Below are 23,220 nucleotides of genomic sequence, written 5' to 3'. Positions count from 1 at the left end.
CATGCCAATTGCAATGATTTTGTCGTTATACTCCTCAGGACTACGTCCAACAATTGTAACAATCATGCCTAGTCGACTAATTGCTCGCATAAGCCCAGAAGTGGACCAACGCGTTATTGACTTCCCCAGTTTGTAAAGAAAGCTCTTTCTCTTGCATAAACCATCCAAATTTCTGAAATTTTTATCATTTGTTTGTCTGTACGTGTGCATCACATTTGTCGATTTTCGTCCTTTTCGGATAACTCCTTCATGGTGTGTTGTTCCCCCTTCTTCCGATCCCCCCCCCCCCCCCTCGCCTCTTTGAGTGTGTTTTGTTCGGTGGACTCCAGTAAGCTATCAGTGACGAACCCACCACCGTTGGCACATGACTTTTCACATAAAATACGCCGATAAATACTGAATAATGGCATCGGATGCTTCTAGGGGAAGATATTTTCCACTCGTCTGGGTGCTTTTCCCTCTTGTAAATTAGAAGAATTATAGTTTCAAACAACTTCCGGCTATTCAGCCAGGTAATATTTTCAGAGACTGCCGATATCTCGACGGGAGTACGCCATTTTCAAGGCAAAATGGCGGAGTGTACTCACGCCGAAATATCGGCGGTCGCTGAAAATATTACCTGGTTGAATACCCGTCAGTTGTTTGAAAATTGTATACGCCAGGAGAAACTCAGGTCTCACATAGAAGAATTATTGTTTGACGACCTGATCGACGTTGTATGTCACTATGGGGTGTGGCGGTGGTGCTGTAGAAAACCAGTAACAGCACAATGGGTCCACGAGAGTTCAGCGGCTTCGAACGTGGACTCGTCATTGAATGTCACCTAACTAACAGATCCATCAGGGACGTTTCAACTCTTCTAAAGGTGCCCACATTGGCTGTTGGTGATGTAACTGTGCAGTGGAAAAGCGGAGGAACAACCACAGATAAAGTAACGCCAGGAGGGCCTCGTCTACTGACAAACAGAGACCGTCGGCCATAGCAGAAGGCAGCAGTTAAAATTCGCATGAAATCAGCGGGAGGAATCAGTCGTAAGTTTCAAAAGTGCTGCCAGAAGTTCCCCTAGCACAGTGTCTCTGCCTGGCCGTTGAAAAGAATGCAGAAAGAGCAGCTCCTCGTGAGCAACATATTAAAAACAAAAAAAAAACTCCGTTCGGGGCTTGACTTAGTATGAAGAACAACGCCACTGGTCAGTGGATGACAGGAAAAGAGTGACTTAGAGCGATGAATCGCGCACTGCCCCGTAGCAACCCAACGAAAGTGTTTGGATTTGGCGAGTGCTTGGAGAACGTTACCTTGGCTCATGTGTAGTGTCAACTGTGAACGAGGTGGTATTACAGGATTGGGAGACCGGGGGGGAGGGGGGGCGGCGGCGGGAGTGACGTCGAGGGTGTTTACCCCTAATAGCGGAAGAATCAGCAATTATCAACGGCATGAGGAAGCAGAAACCACTGCATTAAACACACATAACGTGTATCCACAGCATCTGTGGCCTGTAATTGAAAAGCGTCATGATGATCTCTCCATTGGCAAAAGATTCCGGAATAGTTCCTCATTCAGATCTCCGTGAGAGGACTGCCAAGGGAGCGGTGACCATGAGGAAAAGCATGAATAACCAACGAAATGATAACGTTCTAAGACTCGGGGCGTGGAATGTCAGAAACCTGAACGTGGTAGGAAAGCTAGAAAATCTTAAAAGGGAAATGCAAAGGCTCAATCTAGAAATAGTAGTGGTCAGTGAAGTGAAATGGAAAGAAGACAAGGATTTCTGGTCAGATGAGTGTACGGTAATATCAACAGCAGCAGAAAATGGTATAACGAGAGTAGGATTCGTTATGAGTAGGAAGGTAGGGCAAAGAGTGTGTTACTGTAAACAGTTCAGTGCTAGGTTTATCAGAATCGACAGCAAAACAGCACTGACAACGATGGTTCAGGTATACATGCCGACGTCGCGAGCTGAAGATGAAAAGATAGAGAAAGTATGTGAGTATAATGAAAAGGTAATACACTACGTAAAGGCAGAAGAAAAGCTAATACTCATCGGGGACAGGAATACAGTTGTAGGCGAAGGAGCAGAAGAAATGGTTACAGGAGAATGTGAGCTTCGGACAAGGAAAGTGAAGGGAGAAACACTAATTGAGTTCTGTAATAAATTTCAACTCGTAATAGCGAATACTCTGTTCAATAATCACAAGAGGAGAAGGTATACTTGGAAAAGGCGTGATGATACGGGAAGACTTCAGTTAGATTCCATCATAGTGAGAAATCAGATACTGGATTGTGAGGTGTACCCAGGAGCAAATATAGACTCAGATCACAACGTAGTGATGATGAAGAGTAGGCTGAAGTCTAAGAAGTTACTCAGGAAGAATCAGTATGCAAAGAAGTTGGATACAGAAGTACTAACGAATCACGAGATACGCTTGAAATTCTCTAAGGCTATAGATACAGCAATAATGACTAGCTCAGTAGGCAGTACAGTTGAAGAGGAATGGACATCTCTAAAAAGGGCCATCACAGAAGTTGGGAAGAAAAACATAGGTACAAAGAAGGTAACTGCGAAGAAAACATGGATAACAGAAGAAATATTTCAGCTGACCGATGAAAGAAGGAAGTATAAAAATGCTCAAGTATATTCAGGAATAGAGAAATATAAGTCACTTAGGAATGAGATGAAAAGTGCAGGGAAGCTAGGGCGAAATGGCTGTATGAAAAATGTGAAGAAATCGAAATGATTGTCGGCAGGACTGACGCAGCTTACAGGAAAGTCGAAACAACTTTCGGTGAAATTAAAAGCAAGGGTGGTAACATTACGAGTGTAACGGGAGTTCCACAGTTAAATGCAGAGGAGAGAGCAAATGGATGGAAAAAGGACATTGAAAGCCTCTTGAGAGAGAACATTTGTCTGATGTGATAAAAGAAGAAACAGGAGTCGATTTAGAAGAGATAGGGATACAGTATTAGCCTCAAAATTTAAAAGAGCCTTGAAGGACTTACGATCAAATAAGGCAGAAGGGACTGATTACAGTCCATCAGAATTTCGAATATCGGTGGGGCAGTGGCAACAAGCCGACTGTTTACTTTGGTGTGTAGAATGTATGAGCCTAGCGACATACCATATGGCTTTCGGAAAAATATTTGCCACACAATATCCAAGACTGCAAGAGCTGACAAGTGCGAGAATTATCGCACAATCAGCTTAACAGCTCATGCATCCAAGTTACTGACAAAAATAACATACAGAAGAATAGAAAAGAAATTTCAGGATGTGTCAGATGACGATCAGCTTGGCTTTAGGAAAGGTAAAGGCACAAAAGAGGCAATGCTGACGTTGCGGGTGGTAATGGAAGCAAGAGTAAGGAAAAATCAAGACACGTTAATAGGATTTATCGACCTGGAAAAAGCGTTTTATGTGATTACGTAGGCTTCCTGCATCGTAAGAGTTGTCATCCACCACACCAACGTAGTGGCGTCCTTAGGACTTTGGTACGGAGAGCATATGCCATTTCCGACGCAGACAGCTTTACCCAAGAACTTGAGCATTTGATGACTGTTTTTAAGGAAAATGGATACACCGAGAAGCAGATCCGTCGGGCTATGGAGTTTGGACCATCTCCGGAAGTGTACGAAGAGGAACATAGATATGTGGCCTCTCTTCCTTATGCTGGAGGCTTATCGTTTAAGATTGGACGAATTTTAAGGAATTTTAACATTAAGAGTGTTTTCCGTCCACCTTCTAAGATTAGGGCTCTGCTCGGCACTGTGAAGGATGATTTGGGGCTTAGGAAACCCGGGGTGTACAAAATTCCGTGTCAATGTGGGAAAGCTTACGTTGGCCGTTCTATTCGCACAGTGCAAGACAGGTGTGTGGAACATCGCCGACATACGAGGCTACAACAGCCGGAAAAATCGGCGGTAGCAGATCACTGCCTAAATGAGGGACACAAAATGAAATTTGAGGAAACTGTTGTGGTTGCCAACATTTCCGGTTTTTGGAACAGTGCGTATAAAGAGGCGATTGAGATTAGGTTGACTGATAATTTAATCAACAGAGACAATGGGTTTCCTCTTAGCAAGACGTGGAATCCTGTATTATCTCGCATCAAAGCTGAACGTTCTTTGGTGCGGCCTTGACTGCGATATATCGTTGCCAGCAGTGTTTCACTAAGGGCGGCGCCACCTCCCTGTTTTGGAAGGCAGAAACTGTGATGGGCGGCGCATGCGCCGTGTACTGAACGGTGGCCTATATAGGACGTCGATTTGCGACCTGGCGTCAGTTCTCAGCGGGACTCATCAGCAGAAGCAGCATTTTCCTAAAGATGGCGAACAGTTGGATCGCCGAAATATCGAGTCAAGTTGATTTTAGGATCCGGCAGCAAACCCGAAGAGACTTTCAAAAAAGCGTTTTACACTGTAAAATGGCGCAAGGCGTTCGAAATTATGAGAAAAGTAGGGGTAAGCTATAGGGAGAGACGTGTAATATGCAATATGTAGAAGAGCGATACGGGAAAATAAAGAGTGGATGACCAAGAACGAAGTGCTCGATTAAAAAGAGTGTAAGATAGGGACGAAGCCTTTAGCCGCTTGTGTTCAGTCTGCACATCGAAGAAGCAATGATGGAAATAAATGAAAGGTTCAGGAGTGGAATTAAAATTCAAGGTGGATGGGTATCAGTGATGCAATTCGCTGATGACATTGCTATCCTGAGTGAAAGTGAAAAGAGTTACCTGATCTGCTGAATGGAATGAGCAGTCTAATGAGTAAATAGTACGGATTGAGAGGAAGTGGAAGAGAGACGAAAGAAACGAGAAGTAGCAGAAATGAGAACAACGAGAACCTTAACATCAGGATCGATGGCCACGAAGTAAATGAAATTAAGGAATTTGACTACCTAGTCAGCAAAATAACGGAGTTAGATGTGGCTGATGCCCTAGCATAGATTTATTAGCCAAGTTTAGGGCAAAGTAGGAGATTGTAATAGCTATAATCCCTGGTGGACAGAGAGAGAGAGGGGGGGGGGGAGGGGGAGGGTTGCAGTGGCGGAGGGGAGGGAGTCTCCTCATCAATCTGCCGTCTCAGTAGACTTCACCCACATAATATGACTGTCAATGACCACAGTTCCCTCCTGAAATCCTGTTTCTCGTCCCTCTTGGTCTTCTCTCCACCTACTTGTACATAATTACACTGCAGTTCACACAGAGACTTTCAATCTGTATCTTCACCATTTCATTCTCGAATAATATGTGAGAAAATCCATTACTTTTTCCGTGCTGCTCATATTCATCATTATTTGATCATGACAAGCATTTCTCCTTACGTGAACAAGAGGCAATTAAGTACGTAGGTTGGAACTTAAATAGTGGCACATTGCTGTGGAGACACTACTCCATGGAATCTACTACTGTCGCTGATAGCACACGTTGTTGACATACCTACCTTACCTCCGAGCAAATGGACTCGCTCGTCCCACGTCATTCCGAAGATGAAGGAATCACTTCGTGGCATTCGCTTCAGAACTGTTCCAGAGATTCGACAGGCAGTAGACCACTCCATTCGCACCATCAACAGAACAGGGTTTGCTAACGGAAAACTGCGCCTTCCAAATCGCTGCCAAAGGGTTCTACACAACGCTGGTGAGGGACAGCGACGGGTGCAACCATGTAACTCTTTTGTATCGCTTGTGAATAATCAGTTGCCACTATTTAAGTTCCAACCCTCGTATTTTGACATTCAAAAGATGTTGATTGAAATTTCGTGAGAAGTGCAGTTCTTCCATCAGTTCACTGTCTACATCTACATATACACCCATACTGCGCAAGCCACCTGACGGTGTGTGGCGGAGGGTACTTTGAGTACCTCTATCCGTTCTCCCTTCTATTTCAGCCTCGTATTGTTCGTGGAAAGAAAGATTGTCGGTATGCCTCTGTGTGGGTTCTAATCTCTCTGATTTTATCCTCATGGTCTCTTCGCGAGATATACGTAGAAGGGAGCAATATACTGCTTGACTACTAGGTGAAGGTATGTTCTCGAAACTTCAACAAAAACCCGTACCGAGCTACTGAGCGTCTCTCCTGCAGAGTCTTCCACTGGAGTTTATCTATCATCTCCGTAACGCCTTCGCGATTACTAAATGATCCTGTAATGAAGCGCGCTGCTCTCCGTTGGATCTTCTCTATCTCCTCTATCAACCCTATCTGGTACGGATCCCACATTGGTGAGCAATATTCAAGCAGTGGGCGAACAAGTGTACTGTAATCTACTGCCTTTGTTTTCGGATTGCAATTCCTTAGGATTCTTCCAATGAATCTCAGTCTGGCATCTGCTTGACTGACGATTAATTGCCGGCCGGGGTGGCCGAGCGGTTATAGGCGCTACAGTCTGGAACCGCGCTACCGCTACGGTCGCACGTTCGAATCCTGCCTCGGGCATGGATGTGTGTGATGTCCTTAGGTTAATTAGGTTTAAGTAGTTCTAAGTTCTAGGGGACTGATGACCTTAGAAGTTAAGTCCCATAGTGCTCAGAGCCATTTGAACCATTTTTTGACGATTAATTTTATATTGTCATTCCATTTTAAATCACTCCTAATGCCTACTCCCAGATAATTTATCGAATTAACTGCTTCCAGTTGCCTACCTGCTATACTGTAGCTAAATGTTAAACGATCTTCCTTTCTATGTATTCGCAGCACATTGCGCTTGTCTACATTGAGATTCAATTGCCATTCCCTGCACCATGCGTCAGTTCGTTGCAGATCCTCCTGCATTTCAGTACAATTTTCCATTGTTACAACCTTTCGATATACTACGGCATCATCCACAAAAAGCCTCAGTGAACTTCCGATGTTATCCACATGGTCATTTATGTATATTGTGAATAGCAACGGCCCTACGACACTCCCCTGCGGCACATCTGAAATCACTCTTACTTCCGCTTTTTTTACATGTAATTATTCATGTAGCGTTATCCTACATATTTTATTCATATTTTTATGTTCTAATAGTACTCCTCTGGTTTATTAACATAGTGAATGGGTAACTGAGATGCTCTTTTCATAATTCGTATTGTTATTTGCAGAATGCCTATGTATTTCCACAAGTTGCTTATAGACAAGCCAGGAGCTAAATTAGCTGTTCATTTCGGTTTGTGAGAAGCTGTATTTTTCCGTTTATTCGGCACAGCAACCTAGCAGAGAGAGAGAGAGACAGCGGTGGGACACAAGTGTTCGATCTTCGCCACAGCCATAAATATGCAGCTCTATGTGGTCTTCAGGCCCGATGGAGCCCAGAGCGTTATGGCCAGGACCCTATAAGCAGCTCAAGATTTTGACGAACTGGCGCGCTAAGCGGACAGAATTTGGCACGATATCCCTCAGGAGGACACCCAACAACTCCCTCAATCAATTCCAAGCCGAATAACTGCTTCTATAAGGGCCATAGGTAGACCAACGCGTTACTGACTTGCTCGATTTCTGAATCCAACTTTTCGGAAATTGTAATCGTTTGTTTGCCTATACATGTACATCACATCTATTGATTGCCGAAGAAAAGCATCACTCTTTTTCGAGGCCACAAGTGGCCCATCGGGACCAGCCGACCGCCATGTCATCCTCAGTTGAGGTTGCGGCTAGTAGGGGCGTGTGGTCAGCACACAGCTCTCCAAGTCGTCATGACTTTTTTTTCGGAGACGCTACTATTCGGTCGAGTAGCTCCTCAATTGGCATCAGAAGGCTGAGGGCACCCCGGAAAATGGCAACAGCCCATGGTTGCCTGGATGGTCACCCATCCAAGTCCCGGCCACACCCGACAGCGCTTAACTTCGGTGACCTCACGGGAACCGGTGTATCCACTGCGGCGAGACAGTTGCCCTCGATTGTCGACCAGATCGGTTATTTCCTTAGTGATGACTCTTTTTTTTCTTATAGCGTGAGATTATGGAATCAAGATATGACACTTCCAGCACAATTTCAGTAAACAGATGTAATGACATTCCCTCTCCGCAATAAATTCAGAAAGTGTCCGCTTACCTTACTTCAGAATAACTGAAATCCACAAAAATTACTATAATTCCGATGAGCGGCACAGCAGACGGGGTGACTGGACCTTCCATGGGGGAAGAAGTCGAGGTATTCCCCGCACTATGCTGGTACCTCGTAGCACATCGGACCCCACAGCCGCTTTGCCTGCCATGACCACTTTGCCCGGCTATCCCCTAGCCCTGTTCCTCCGCAGCCTTCCACAAAACAAGCTCCAAATCTTGGGTCGAGGTTCAATGCACAAGAGCTTATAAGCACCAACACAAGCAAAGGTGTAGCGGCCTTAGCTCCGGAGAATATGTTTGCCACAGAATTGGTCCTCCTCTCCCCTATTTATTATTTAGAAGCTGCTGGGTATTGAAACTGGAACAAGGAGCAGCTCCATCGTTCTGAAGAAGTCACATCTATTCTTTGTGTCCGTATTCTGGAAGGCTGCTGACAGATATGAAATACAAATAAATACCAACGTATTGTTATTAAAATATTGTGTTATACGGCTGGTCTCTTTCTTCACCAGGCATGGGAATTAAATGACGCCAAAGGAAAGTTATATCCCCGCTACTGTGATGTCAGCAATGAAGAAAGCGTTGTATCTGCATTCAAGTGGACTCTAGACAACCTGGGAGGTGTCGATATTCTCATCAACAGCGCTGGCGTCTTCTTTGATGCAAGCCCAACTGGTGAGTAGAAAATACTATCGAAACTACCTTTGAAGAAATTACTATAAGATATGATACTGTTAACTGATTCAAAAAGAGAAATGTATTCAACCGTAGTTACGCATACTGATTTCAGATTAAGCGACTATACACAAATCCTTTCGCACGCTTTTTGTTTATTTTTTTACTTTTACTTGTTGTTTCTTTCAAGTTTTGATGCATCCGATAAACAATGCACGGATAAAAAGCAGTGTGACACAGTATGAGTCTAGAACGTGTACCATTATCAATCACAGACAGATTTTTGTGGAAGCACATCAAGAGTTGGAAAACACCTAAATGGTATACATGAGGTCAAGCGTGGTAGGTAGTGCATTTCAGCGGCTTACACTGCATCTGGAATTATTTCAATACACATCAAAAAAGTTTTGCATCATCTCGGTTCCGAGAGTTCCAGACCCTGTACATAAAATTGGAACATAGATCAACATAAACATCATTTCCGCCCTTTTTCTTCCTCATGAAAACCACACATTGCATGTTGTACCACCATATAGGGACACCTTCAGAGGTGGTGGTCCAGGTTGCTGTGCACACCGGTACCACTAATACCCAGTAGCACGTCCTCTTGCATTGATGCATCCCTGTATTCGTCGTGGGATACTATTCACAAGTTCATCAAGGCACTGATGGTCCAGATTGTTCCACTCCTAACGGCGATTCGGTGTAGATCCCTCAGAGTGGTTGGCGGGTCACGTCGTCCATAAACAGCCCTTTTCAATCTCTCCCAGACATGTTCGATAGGGTTCATGTCTGGAGAACATTCTGGCCACTCTAGTCCAGCGATGTCGTTATCCTGAAGGAAGTCATTCACAAGATGCGCACGATGGGGGCGCGAATTGTCATCCATGAAGACGAAAGCCTAGCCAGTATGCTGCTGATATGGTTGCACTATCGGTCGTAGGATGGCATTCACGTATCGTACAGCCGTTACGGCGCCTTACATGTCCACCATCGGCGTACGGTGGCCCCACATAATGCCACCCCAAAACACCGGGGGAACTCCACGTTGTTGCACTCGCTGGTCAGTGTGTCTAAGGCGTTGCCTCCAAACACTTCTCCAACGACTGTCTGGTTGAAGGCATGTGCGACACTCACTGGTGAAGAGAACATGATGCCAATCCTGAGCAGTACATTCAGCATGCTGTTGGGCCCATCTGTACTGCGCTACATGGTGTCGTGGTTGCAAAGATGGACCACACTATGGACGTGGGGAGTGAAGTTGCGCATCATGCAGTCTATTGCGCACAGTTTGAGTCGCAGCACGAACATCTTGTGGCTGCACGAAAAGCATTATTCAACATGGTGGCGTTCCTGTCAGGGTTCCTCCGAGCCATAATCCGTAGTCAGCGGTCGTCCACTGCAGTAGTAGCCCTTGGGCGGCCTGAGCGAGGCATGTCATCGACAGTACCAGTATCTCTGTATCTCCTCCATGTCCGAAGAACACGCCTGGACACTTCCCTTGTTGAGAGCCCTTCCTGGCACAAAGTAACATTGCGGACGCGATCGAACCGCTGTATTGACTGTCTGGGCATGGTTGAACTACAGAGAACATGAGCCGTGTGCCTCCTTCCCAGTGGAATGATTGGAATTAACCTGCTGTCAGACCCCCTCCATCTAACAGGCGCTGCTCATGCGTGGTTGTTTTCTTCTTTGGGTGGGTTTAGTGACATCTCTGGACACTCAAAGGGACTTTGTCTGTGATACAATATCCACAGTCAACGTCTATCTTTAGGAGTTCTGGGAACCGGGTCGATGCAAAACTTTTTTTGATGTGTGTTTGGAATGGACTAAACAGGAAGAAATATGAAGGAAAAGAACTTTATAACGTAGAAGACGCATCGCAACGTGTACCTTCCGCCCCCCTCCTGGTGTTTCTCTGCCATTATTCGGTGTATTTTAAAGTATGGAAAGCAGACTACACTGTCCAGTCATATTAATGTGACCACATGTCAAAACTCAGAATAACCACGTTTTGGAGCGCGAACTGCTGTGAGAGATGCAGGAAAAGAAGTAATGAGGTTCTGGATGTTAGCGACAGGGACGTGGAGCTGTGGCAATTCCAGTGCCGTGGACACTTAAGCTAGGATTCTCGGTTGAGAATCCATAAGTTGAACAGACCTATCGATGTGGTTCCACAGGTTCTTTGTTGGGTTTAAATCCGTAGAGTTTGGTGGTCAAGAGAGTACGGCAGGCTCCTACTGGTCCTCTTCGAACCACGAAGGTACACTGCAAGCTATGTGACACGTTGCATTGTCCTGATGGTAGATGCCATCGTGCTGAGGGAAAACAAAGTGTATGTGGCGGTGGACATGGTTCCGAGGTATGGACGGATACTTATGTCCATTCAATGATTGCAGATTGACGAGATCATCCAGGAAATGCCCTCTGCTCTGGACACTCCAGACTATTGTTACAGGGTCTCGTCCAGTACATGCTAACGGCCATCTGTCCGATGGAGAATAAAATGCGATTCATCCGAAAAGGCCATCTGTCATCACTCAGTGGACATCCAGTTGGGGTACTGACGGGGAAATTCCAGCCTCCGTTTCCGATGAGCAACAGTTAGCTTGGGTGCATGAACCAGCCGTCTGCTGTGGAGCCTCATACGTTTAGTGAATGGTCGTTGAGGAGATACTGTCAGTAGCTCCTTGGTTAATCTGGGTGGTTATTTTGCACTCTGCCTGCCCGTTACATATCCGCAACCATCTTTGAACCCTGTCATATATGGCCCGTGGTGCACAACAGTTGCCTCCACACCTGTTTTGGATAGCGCCGTTTCACCATGCACGGTGTACGTTCACTGCGGCCACACGCGAACAGTTTACAAACTTGGCTGTTGCGGAAATGCTTCCACCCTCAGCCCGAAAGCCAATGGTTATGCCCTTCTAGACGTTACATACATCGTTTTGTTTCCGGGTCCCCCTGACACGGTTTATATGTTCTCCACTGCCAGTTCTGCCACCAGCCGTCTATGGGTAATTACTGCACGTTTACATCGAACATACACAACTGGCCATTAAAATTGCTACACCACGAAGATGACGTGCTACAGACGCGAAATTTAACCGAGAGCAAGAAGATGCGGTGATATGCAAATGATTAGCTTTTCAGAACATTCACACAAGGTTAGCGCCAGTGGTGACACCTACAACGTGCTGAAATGAGGAAGGTTTACAACCGATTTCTCATATACAAACAGCAGTTGACCGGCGTTGCCTGGTGAAACGTTGTTGTGATGCCTCGTATAAGGAGGAGAAATGCGTACCATCACGTTTCCGACTTTGATAAAGGTCGCAATGTAGCCTATAGTGATTGCGGTTTATCGTATCCCGACCTTGCTGCTCGCGATGGTAGAGATCCAATGACTGTTAGCAGAATATGGAATCGGTGGGTTCAGAAGGGCATCTTATCCGCATAGCTGTAACGGATCGTCCAGCCACGTCTCGATCCCTGAGTCAACACATGGGGGCGTTTGCAAGACAACAACCAACTGCACGAACAGTTCGACGACGTTTGCAGCAGCATGGACTATCAGCTCGGAGACCATGGCTGCGATTACCCTTGACGCTGCATCACAGACAGGAGCGCCTGCGATGGTGTACTCAACGACGAACCTGGGTGCACGAATGGCAAAATGTCATTTTTTCGGATGAATCAAGATTCTGTTAACAGCATCATGATGGTCGCATCCGTGTTTGGCGACATCGCTGTTAACTGGCATTGGAAGCGTGTATTCGTCATCGCCATACTGGCGTGTCACCCGGCGTGATGGTATTGTGTGCCATTGGTTACACGTCTCGGTCACTTCTTGTTCACATTTACGACACTTTGAACAGTGGACGTTACATTTCAGATGTGTTACGACTCGTGGCTCTACCCTTCATTCGATCCCTGCAAAACCCTACATTTCAGCAGGATAATGCTCGACCGCATGTTGCAGGTCCTGTACGGGCCTTTCTGGATACAGAAAATGTTCGACTGCTGCCCTGGCTAGCACATTCTCCTGATCTATCACCAATTGAAAACGTCTGGCCAATGGTGGCCGAGCAACTGGCTCGTCCCAATACGCCAGTCACTACTCTTGATGAACTGTGGTATCGTGTTGAAACTGCATGGGTAGCTGCACCTGTACACGTCATCCAAGCTCTGTTTGACTTAATGCCCAGGCGTATCATGGCCTTTATTACGGCCAGAGCTGGTTGATATGGGTACTGATTTCTCAGGATCTATGCACCCAAATTGCGTGCATATGTAATCACATGTCAGTTCTTGTATAATATATTTGTCCAATGAATATCCGTTTATCATCTGCATTTCTTCTTGGTGTAGCAATTTTAATAACCAGTAGTGCAGATGGTGGTCACATAATATGACTGAGTTGTGGAATATACAGACTTTGTACACTTATGTTTAATCGATTTGGCTATTGTGTGTAATGGTTTTAAGATTCAGAGGGAGTTTGTAGAACGTGTAACTACTCGTATTAACGACAGAGTGCGCAGGCTGTTGTCTTACTTGGCAATCCTCCTGGAAAAAACTTTCGTACCTACTGCAGTGACCTCCAGGCGTAACGAACATTTGCACTGAAACCAGAGTTTATGCCCTTCGCATAGTAACGCAGGGTATGTGATGTGGTTGGGTCAAATTTACAAAGTACTTCCCAGAATGAGATCACTTACCAGTAAGAGCTGAACCGTATCTGGCCTGGATGCATGGACTGGTTCAGTTGGTAACACTGTCATAAAGGCACTGTATCCTCCCCTGAGGCAAACTGGCCCACAACTGTTGTAAAAGGTCCTTGATACTCTCGATACTCGCACTGGGACAGGATTTAAACCTGAGGCAGTCCCACGCATGTCCTAACGGCAACAGGCCTTGGGACCCTGCTGGCCTCAGCATCACACAATTCATAGGGTGTTGTCCTATGTGTCGACGGGCAGTGTGGCAGCACTATACTGTCCCACAAGATGTAACACATGACGACTTGGATGTCCCTGACGTGCCATTATGCAGTCAGAGTTGCTTCAGTCACTGCCAGCCCTGACCTGAAATCACATCCAATTACTCCCCACTTTGTGACACAGGAAGCAATACCGCTAAGTCTCTCAAAAACATTGGAAGAGTAGTACTTCTGTCCAGTGGCCACCATACTTACCGATGATGGCCAACCGCATTATGCAGAACAATGGCTCATTGTTGAACACACTGTGATTCCATTCATTAGTAGTCCACGCTTCTCGGTGATGGCATCACTCCAAACACAGAAGATTGTGTTGTGGTGGTAACAGTGGGCATGCTACAATAATTCCCTTATCCATTGGTGTGGGATGACACACAGTGTTGCAAGGTTTCCATTACTTGTTCCTGGATGCCAGATGCAGATGTGAAGCAGTCGCAATGTGCTTGGTGCACATTTCAGCGATCCTCCCTTGTAATGGTCGCATGTGGATGACTGAAACCTTGATGATCAGTATGCCTGCCCTCATGTTCCCAAAAAGTCCAACATCAGGCCACTGTCACATCTGAATGAACCCAAATCTGTACATTGTATTGTTCGACCAACCAGCGAAGTGGAACCCCACAAAAAGGCCCTTTTACAGCTTTGTCAGGTGCTAATACACTGTCCCACATGAATATGTGGAATCTCGATGTCCTACCCAGTGATAACCCAACATATGACCCGGTTCATGCTCCTTATACGAGTATATCCTACCAGGCCTCGTAATAATGTTAAACATGAACAACACTAATGCACCCTAGCGGTCGTTCAACGTGTCGCAGAGAATTCCCACTGCGCTCATTCACACACACACCAATGGTGTGTAAGTGTATGAAGTTACACTGACAGCTCACCAAGTGGTTTGGGTGCTTCAACTCTTTTGTCAGGCAGTCTAGACTGTAAACTGAACACAGAGCTGATGCATATACAGTTATAATCCTATTTACCGGTACACCTTTAAGCACTTGCCCATGAAGGTATTATGATTCTACGATACAAATTTTTTCCCTTTTTTTCCTTTTTTACTCTCAAATTGGAGAAAGCTGCAGCACTGAAGGTTTTTGGTTTCTTTTCTAGTCGTTTTTGAATTGTGCCAATTTGTGGAATAGCTGTTTTCCATTCTCTCCTTTATGAATTTAAAATGTTACTTGTTACTGTATACTTGAAGTTGTATATAACTGGAAAATTCTTATTTCGTATAGAAATGTAGAAAATTTTACGAAAGAAGTCAAGCTTTAAAAATTTATCGAAACGTTGATAAGTGAAATGGTAACTAAGGTGTTTGTAGGGTACTAAGAGACTGAATATGGTGAGTACGTGAATTTAATGTTCTGGCAGCAGTTTTCGATACGTAGTGAGGACGATGATGCTAAATCTAAACCTTTTAGAGTGCTTCAGATATTAGAACAACACCACGAAAAATAAACTTGAGATTATGATGTGCAGTCAGCAGAGTCACGTGATTGTGGAGTGGACTGTTTTCGGAGTGTACAACGCGAACTGTCCCGACGCGTATATTATACCCCAAATTTAAAATACTAACATATTATAGTACTCTCGTATCGTGGGCTCACGTCTCACAAAGCGAACTTGAAAAGTATGAAGTGCAGTAGGCTGTTTTACGAGTAGACTGTTTTCGATGTGTAGAGTGAACTTAATGAATATACAGATTACAATGGCTCCATTATAACGTATTTTGTCTTAAAATATTAAGGTGAAACCTATCAATAAGGACAGCGTAGAGGCATTTATACCCATTTGAATGCTTTCTTTGAATAGAGTACAAACCGTGACAGCATGGTAAAAGAATTAACTTGGACTAATAGTTCACCAAATAATAATTAGAACACTATGATGTTGGGACTTTGAAACAACATGTCTGGTAAGAGAATAACAGCTAAGTAACATGGTGGACAGTGATATATAAAGTGCATCTTGCCATATCTAATGTGAAACTACAAAATAGTGATGAGCACTTTTGGTCTGCATTGTCAACTGCAGGTACTTGGATCAAGAAGGATATTGTAAATATTACTCTTTCGTGCATCATTCTTTACTATTTATTGTCGAGTAGTCGCTTGCAAGAGTTTATGTTTAATTATGTATGAAACACATCATTTTGTGATCAAGTCGTTTCTTAGACTTCTCATTTTTTGTACTTTTTGGACATAACTGGTACCCCACACATTATAAATAGTACTCTGAATGATAACAAAGTCAAAAGTTAAATTCTTTTGTTAAATTACATCTCACACCAAACATTACAATTCTGTGGACGCTTCATCTATTGACACTGCTTTCCTTCAGGCAGCATTTGTGTGTGCTACATATTTATCTGCAGCGATAAAGATTCTTTCCTTTTCGTTTTCTTTGTCTTTTTCTTCAAATAATTGTGTAACTGCAGTGCTTGTGAGCATTACTCCAGTCTTTTGCCTGGTTATCCAAGTTGTACGTCGAATTTTGTACTGCTTGATGTAATGTACTAGAAAAAAACACATCATGCAGTTCTGACATTAAGCTAACTGGTTACAAGCAATCGGAAAACAGTAGATGAGTTTCCATTGTTGAAGTATTCATACCACATGAAAACTTTTCCTCTGGTAGGTGTATGTTGCATGACATTGGTTTATGTATCAGTGTGGTCGTACTATGATATACCAAAGCCATTCTGGGGCGTTGCTTACTTTTTTGATGAATGTTACTAATCGGTTCAGTTTGAGTCTGTCTAATATTTAGTTAATTCTGAGAAAACGTAAAATATTAGGATTTTATTTGCTATAAAATATATGTACACATTTTATTAGAAATTTATCAAGTTTCCTCCATTTTATATGCTCTGTGGGTTAAATGCTCTATAATTTATAACTTCAGTTATCTTATTACTAAATTTAGTAGTAGGACTAATATTATTGATAGATTAGGGAACTTCTGTTTCGTTACAAATGATGCCCTGTCATAACAGGGCAGTACTGTTTCAAACACTGTCTTGTTGAGACCTTGAAATCTTTGAATTCAGAGTTCGCAATTTAGTGAGTAGACTGTCTGGTTCTGGTTTTTCCTGCTTTAATTTGCAATACGATGATTGAAGAGGAAGAACATGTAGTGGGTTCCAGTGGGTTTCCAAGTGTGGAGAAGTGAACAGATGGGACAAAGAAATAGAATCTGTTATGCAAAATACAGAAAAACGTTTACTTGTTAAATTGGAAACTGTTGTTAGCAAGTAAGAGAGTGCATATGGTGGAAAATAAAAATGGAACAATCAGAGAAAGAAGTATGTGGAAAGGTATAAATGTTAGAGAAGAAATTTGAATGGAAGTTTTTAAACAGGAGCAGTAAGGTGGCTTAGATTAGGAAAGTGATGAGGTGAAGTTAGAGGTAAATAAAGATTTTGGGAAATTCCAAAATTATGTTTCTGAAAGGGTTACAGAGGCGCAGTTATAAACATAAGTAGAATAAGGAAAACTTGAGAATGTCATAAGTGTAAAGGTAGGAGGCCTGGATAAAAACATAAAATCCAGGCTGTTGAGTTCAAGCAAGGGAAAGCTGAAGTAAGGAAATATTGAGATCAGCTTTAACAAGAATGTAGTTAGATGAATGAGTAAGAAGTGGAGAAAATTAATGAGACTACTTCTAGGACTGAGAACTGGATTGAAAAGAATGAGGGATCTTGATAGATGGCAAACAAGTGGTTCACTTCATGAAAACAGAAATTCTTGGTGTTATCATGACACAAAGACAGTGAACTAATAAATGTGAGAGGTAGAGTACCAAGAGGCCAAGTAATTGTAGGGCTGGGAGAGTCCTAAGTGGGAACAGAACTTCCACATTTATGTCCCATGCTAGGGTGTGTATACTTACAGGACAACAAATGTTTCAAGTTTCCATTATGGAAGAATTTAGTAATTTCTAATAGCACTAATACTACATTTAGTAATAGGACGTGTAAAAGTCGGAACGTAATGGCAGAAGTTAATGTGTTTGATGGACTCATCGAGTTTATATATAGAAATGTTTCCCCAGCTATAGAATGGAGTCAAAAAATTTGAAGGGCAGCAAAGAGATGGGTGGAAGGAAAAGGGTAGTTTGCAAAATGAAAGTGGTAATAGTAATGAGAAAGATATTAGTGATATTAGTACTAGTAGTAAAAAGGAAGAAGAGAGAATCAAAGAGGTCACAAATCTTTTATACAAAGACTTGTAAAAACGAGATGAGGAATGACACTGAACTTTTTCTGAAATTATTGAGGAGATTAGCAGGCCTACCAAAAATTGTTTGAAGAGTCCAGTAGATGTAGGTGTTGAGAAGAAAGTTAATGTTTTCATCATTGGCTAAAAGGTTAGCAACAGGTAATGACAAAGAAATACATTTATGTGTGATTCAAAAGAATTAGAAGGAGATATATATAGAGATAGATAGTAATGACTGAACACAGAGTGATTTTATTAGGAATTGTCACATGAAGTAAATGAAACTGATGATACTAGGACTGGACAACATCCTATGGAAACTGGCATTTATGTTGGAGAAAAGAAAGCTCTTTTAGACACTGGTAGTGAAACTGATGCAGTTACTCAAAGGTTTTTCAATTATGAACAGGAACATAATGATGTAATGAATGTGTGATTATCTGGACTAAAAATAGTAAATGCAATACATAAATTGTAGGCATATGTTTGGCGCATTTTTTTTATGTTACCAGGACAAAGTGTAGCAATCAGTTTAGGTGTGGATTGGTTAACAGACTGTAGAGGAAAGATTAAGTGTGGAGACAGTTTTGTTAATATTGGGTATGAAGGATCAAAAGTGAATGTGAATTTTGATGATGTGACACTAGATAATAATAACTTACTGGAACATCTTGAATTAAAAAGGATTGATTTAGTGAAATTGTAAATGAACCTGGCCTGAGATTGTGATAAGGATAAAAGGGGGTTGCAGAAGAGCTTAAAAACCAAATGTCTGAATTTGAAGGATTAAATAACCAACAGAAAGAGGAATTAGAGACGTTTTATGGGAAACATTTTCTGGCAGACAGACAGACAGACAGAAGTAAGAGTGAATTCAATCTTCCTTTAATAGTTGTGCATAAAAGAACAGTAGTGTAGAAGTTGTCATAGATGCTTGAATGTTGAACACAGTAGTGAGAAGAGAGCAAATCACCCAGAAAATATGGGATATTACAGAAGTACAACAAGGTGAACTGTATGACAGTTCTTGATTTAACTGATGAACTGGCAAGTACCAATTACTTAATAATATCGAAACTGTACATCATTTTTGTAAATGAGAAGTTATACCAGTATACTGTTGTCCCACTAGGGTTTAATATGCGTGTCAGCAGCTATGTGACTGCTAGACCAAGTCATAAGATCAGAGCTAAGCTCCAAAATAATTGGGTATGTAAATGACCAACGAATTAACATTGAATCTTGGTAAGAATATTGTAAACTGTGGACAAGGTATTTTAAACTTTAAGAAAAGAGAGCATGATCACTAGGTTTAGAAAATGTGAAATGTTAGAAAAAAGAAAAATTTTTGTGCAATATCTCACCGACAACTGGTATTAAAAGTGATCCAAAAAACATAAAGACAATAAAAGAATGTCCATGTCCTAGAAACCAAAAGCAATGTAAATCATTTTAGGTCTGTGCAATTCTTTTTTAGAAATTTTGTGTTTGGACAACTGTTACCTGGACAAAAAATTTCAAGAAGCTTTTGATGAACTTAAGGAGGCTTTGAGGGAGAGGAGGCTCTTACACCACCCTGACCTCAGTCAGCCATTTTGTTTAGAAACTGACTCCAGTGGGCACAGCACTGAAGTGGAACAGTTCCAGTATTATGGGGATGAGTGGAATGAAGATAATAAAACATTATCCTTTTAAACAAGTCATTCACTAGGTGTGAAGAAAAACGTAGTGTGACTGTGTGAGACGTATTGGTGAAAGGGGATCCCAGGAGTTTAGAGGTTATCTATGGAGAAATAAAACAATTATTTACACTGATCACAGAGCCTTTTCATATTATTTATATTAATACATGGATGATTGATGTGGCGAACACTCGTTTTGCAGCAGTTTCAATTTAAAATCATATATGTTAAAAGTACACAAAACATTGTGCCAGATACCTTCCCCAGACTGGCAGTAGGATGGAGTTATAAAGTCGGAAATAAACAATCGTGAGCAGCATGTAAATCTGTTTTATCTCAATGAAGTTCAGGGAGAGAAAAATATTGAATAAAACTGCAAAAACCTTTGAGGTTACGTCAGAATCATGATGACATGTGGAAGACAATAAAAAGGAACTTGGGTACGACTGCCAACAAATAACAGGATTTATAATTCTTTACTGTTTCAACAAACCAATGAAAATGAGGTAAACTGGGGAGTGTATTGGCCCAATGAGCACATAACTGAAATAGTCGATTATACCCATTTGAATTTTGAGCATGTAGGTGTTAAAAAGAGTGTACAGAAATTAGCACAATCTGTGATTTTTCTTTATAACATGGCAAAGAGGGTAAATAATCCTATTAAAAATGTGATAAATGCCGAAAAGCCAAAGTTACTACCCATACATGTAGACTTCCTACGCTGAATGATTTGATGGAACTGTTAGCTGAGGATTTCTATGCTCCTTTGCCAAAAACTGAAAAAGGTTTTCCCTGTATTTTTCTAATACTGGAGGTATTTTCCAAATTTATAAAGCTCTAACCTTCTCAAGAGCCAACTGGCGAAGCAATTTTTTTATCATTCAAACAGCTCACTTTTGTGTAATCAATACTTTCATTGCTAAAATAGCCCAGGAAATTATTCTATAAGACATTGCTTAGTGGAAATTAGCAAGATATGTTTTGGTGTTGATTACTTTGTTTCCAAGACTAGCAGTTGTATGAAGAACAAAAGTAAAGGAAAATGTTGGAGCAGCTTACAAGGAATCCCATATGTATCAGGACGCAAATTCAGTCTTTAGGAAGGCTTGCTTGAAAGTATTGTGTTAACAATTATGACACGAAAAATATTAGCTGCTAAAAACTCATCTTGTGTATCAGGAGGGCGCCAGAAAATAAGTATGCGAGAGGTGCAGTATAAAACTCCCATGGGATGTATGTATAACAAGTTGTAAAATAAGACATCGTCAATATTCAAAAAATGTTCACAACAAACCATTAACTTGCACGACGAACACCGAATGAAAAATGATGCGCCACAGTAATCACAAAGGTACGCATCATGAAGACTGAAGACGAACTCCGTGGGAGCTACAAACCTTGCAGAACGTTCAGCTATGTATCGACTCTTAAATAATGCATATAGAATCAAATTGGTGTAATGGGGAAATGTGATGGCTTGCAACTGAATGTGAAACCGTCTGTCGTGGAGCTTATCGTGAAACTGGCTATTCTTTAAGGCATAGCTTTAGACAGTGCGATAATATGCCTTGCGTTTCATTTTGACTAAATGCCATCTTCGGCAGCTGTTGTTGCAGATGCAGTGTAATGTTTGCTTTGTTTATCGTTGACATGCTCGTCTTTGTGTCAACACCACTAGCAGTGTACACTGTTGTGAGTTACTCAAATACTGTACTCGCCACTCGATACCTCCAGTTCCGCCCCTATTGCCGTTAGCAGCCAATATTGTGGTTGCATGTTCAACGATATGTGGGGCGTCGAATAACGTAAACGTCGTTTACGTTTTGCGACCTCGGACTCAGGAGATTCCTTGTCAACAATATGTTTCTTCAAAGTTACGTACTCATCAATATGTAGACCAAAAACTGTTGCAACCATTTTTTGACGTATTTCTGGTCATTACGCTACCATTACTGGGTGGGAAGAACTAACAGAGATGAGCTAGAAATAATCAGAAGAAAAGGATTCCGCCTTAGCTCTTATTACTGTTGTTATTATTATTATTGCTATATCCTTAAAGTTGCAGTGGTACATATACACGTGAATGGCTGACGGTACAAGAGAGGTGTTGTGTCTCATAGAGAAGTTTCGTTAATTCATTTACCTGAAGCAACTATTGTTTATCTTTAGAAGTGCTTACAGTTACCTGTTTCGGCGTGTTGTTTGCAGGTGGAGCCACTAAAGTCTGGAGACGTATATTGGACGTGAACGTGCTGGGTCTGAGTATCTGCACCAGGGAGGCTGTGCAGGGCATGCTCAGCAGAGGCGTCGAAGATGGCTTCATCATCCACATCTGCAGGTGAGTGGCTACCACAGTGTGCTTCGAAAATGGAGAGGCATGACCCCCTGACAAAGAAAACTTTTTCTGAGAGTAGCACATTCTTCCACTGCTCAATTTTAAACGGGTCGTTTATTTATAAAATGACGATCATGAAGAGTCACTTGTCAGCACTCTGTTACTGAAAGGAGAAAGTGGCATACGAAATCGGATGATTTTTTGATGCAACTTGGATACAAACTGTTGTGATAACTCCTAAGCTTCGTTATCATACTGCAGTAGCGTCATTGTACGAGTATGTGAATGCGGTGAAGAAATACAAATGGACTCCAAATGAACATTAGATTAGCTAAGCTACGGACGAGATCAGAAGGTACACCATAGGCGCTCCAAGACGTCACGTAACGCCTAGTTAACAGCTAGGAGTGATGTGCTCCTGTGGCTTGTGACAAACGTGAATGTAATTACCAGTTTGGAACAAGAGCGTTCGTGGCTCGAGTGATAATCAGGACTCGTACACAAAATACCCTAATTTGTGTGGGACGGGGCAGCGATAGTGGCGGGATTACATTGTAGGTGGCCACCATATGGTAGGTGAGATGTAGTTCAAGAGCTGAAGCCTACGCACACACACATATCTTGCATAACTTATAAGCGATAGCTGGCGATTCTGCGAAGGATTGTGTTAAGAAGTTATGTTAGTATGATGAACAATTCAACAAATACAGATGTTAGAAGTCTATATTGTCTCACAATAATTGTCAAAAAGAAGAAGTCATACACCTAAATGTAGCAGTAGGGAGCAGGCAGGGAGTGTTGAGGTGGTGGGCATTTAACTATTACGTAATGATTCATTTTGGTAAAGATTTTATTACACACCGTTTCAAAACACAATAAAGAAATTATGAAAACTGATAGGATGAGAGATGTAAACATTTGCATAAAATATCAAAAACTCTATCTCGAACCTCTGACCTGAATAGTCAAGTAATTTTCGTTACAAAGTAAAACTTCTACACTCTAGTCTGAAGTAAGTTAAAGAAATTAATGTGGCCAAACAGTGAGTAGAATTTAAGGCCACAGCATGGAAAATTAATAAACCATCATTATCGCGTAACCTTTTTTCAAAAGAGAATGAAATAAATTATTCCGATAATTGGAAATGAAAACGTTTTGTTAAAAATTCTCTTTTATGTTGGTTAAAAGCCACGGCTAATTGTTTCTCAGGGCGCTATCGCCAGAAATATCATACGTATTCTAACGTGAAGACATCTGTC

General features: G+C 42.2%; 1 protein-coding gene across 1 annotated transcript in view; it reads left to right on the top strand.

The window, feature by feature from the left end:
• The window catches only part of LOC126143884 (farnesol dehydrogenase-like), a 131,620-nt gene that overhangs the window by 19,730 nt on the left and 88,670 nt on the right, over positions 1-23,220 (top strand). The window contains exons 2-3 of the mRNA XM_049915455.1: positions 8,551-8,713; positions 21,835-21,964. Of these exons, the coding sequence (XP_049771412.1) occupies positions 8,551-8,713; positions 21,835-21,964 (293 nt within the window). The remainder of the gene's footprint in view (positions 1-8,550; positions 8,714-21,834; positions 21,965-23,220) is intronic.

This window comes from Schistocerca cancellata, chromosome 2, assembly GCF_023864275.1.
Source record: "Schistocerca cancellata isolate TAMUIC-IGC-003103 chromosome 2, iqSchCanc2.1, whole genome shotgun sequence".
NCBI classification, from domain to species: domain Eukaryota; kingdom Metazoa; phylum Arthropoda; class Insecta; order Orthoptera; family Acrididae; genus Schistocerca; species Schistocerca cancellata.
The sequence above is the reverse complement of the archived record's forward strand: the minus strand, read 5'-3'. Positions and strand labels throughout refer to the sequence as shown.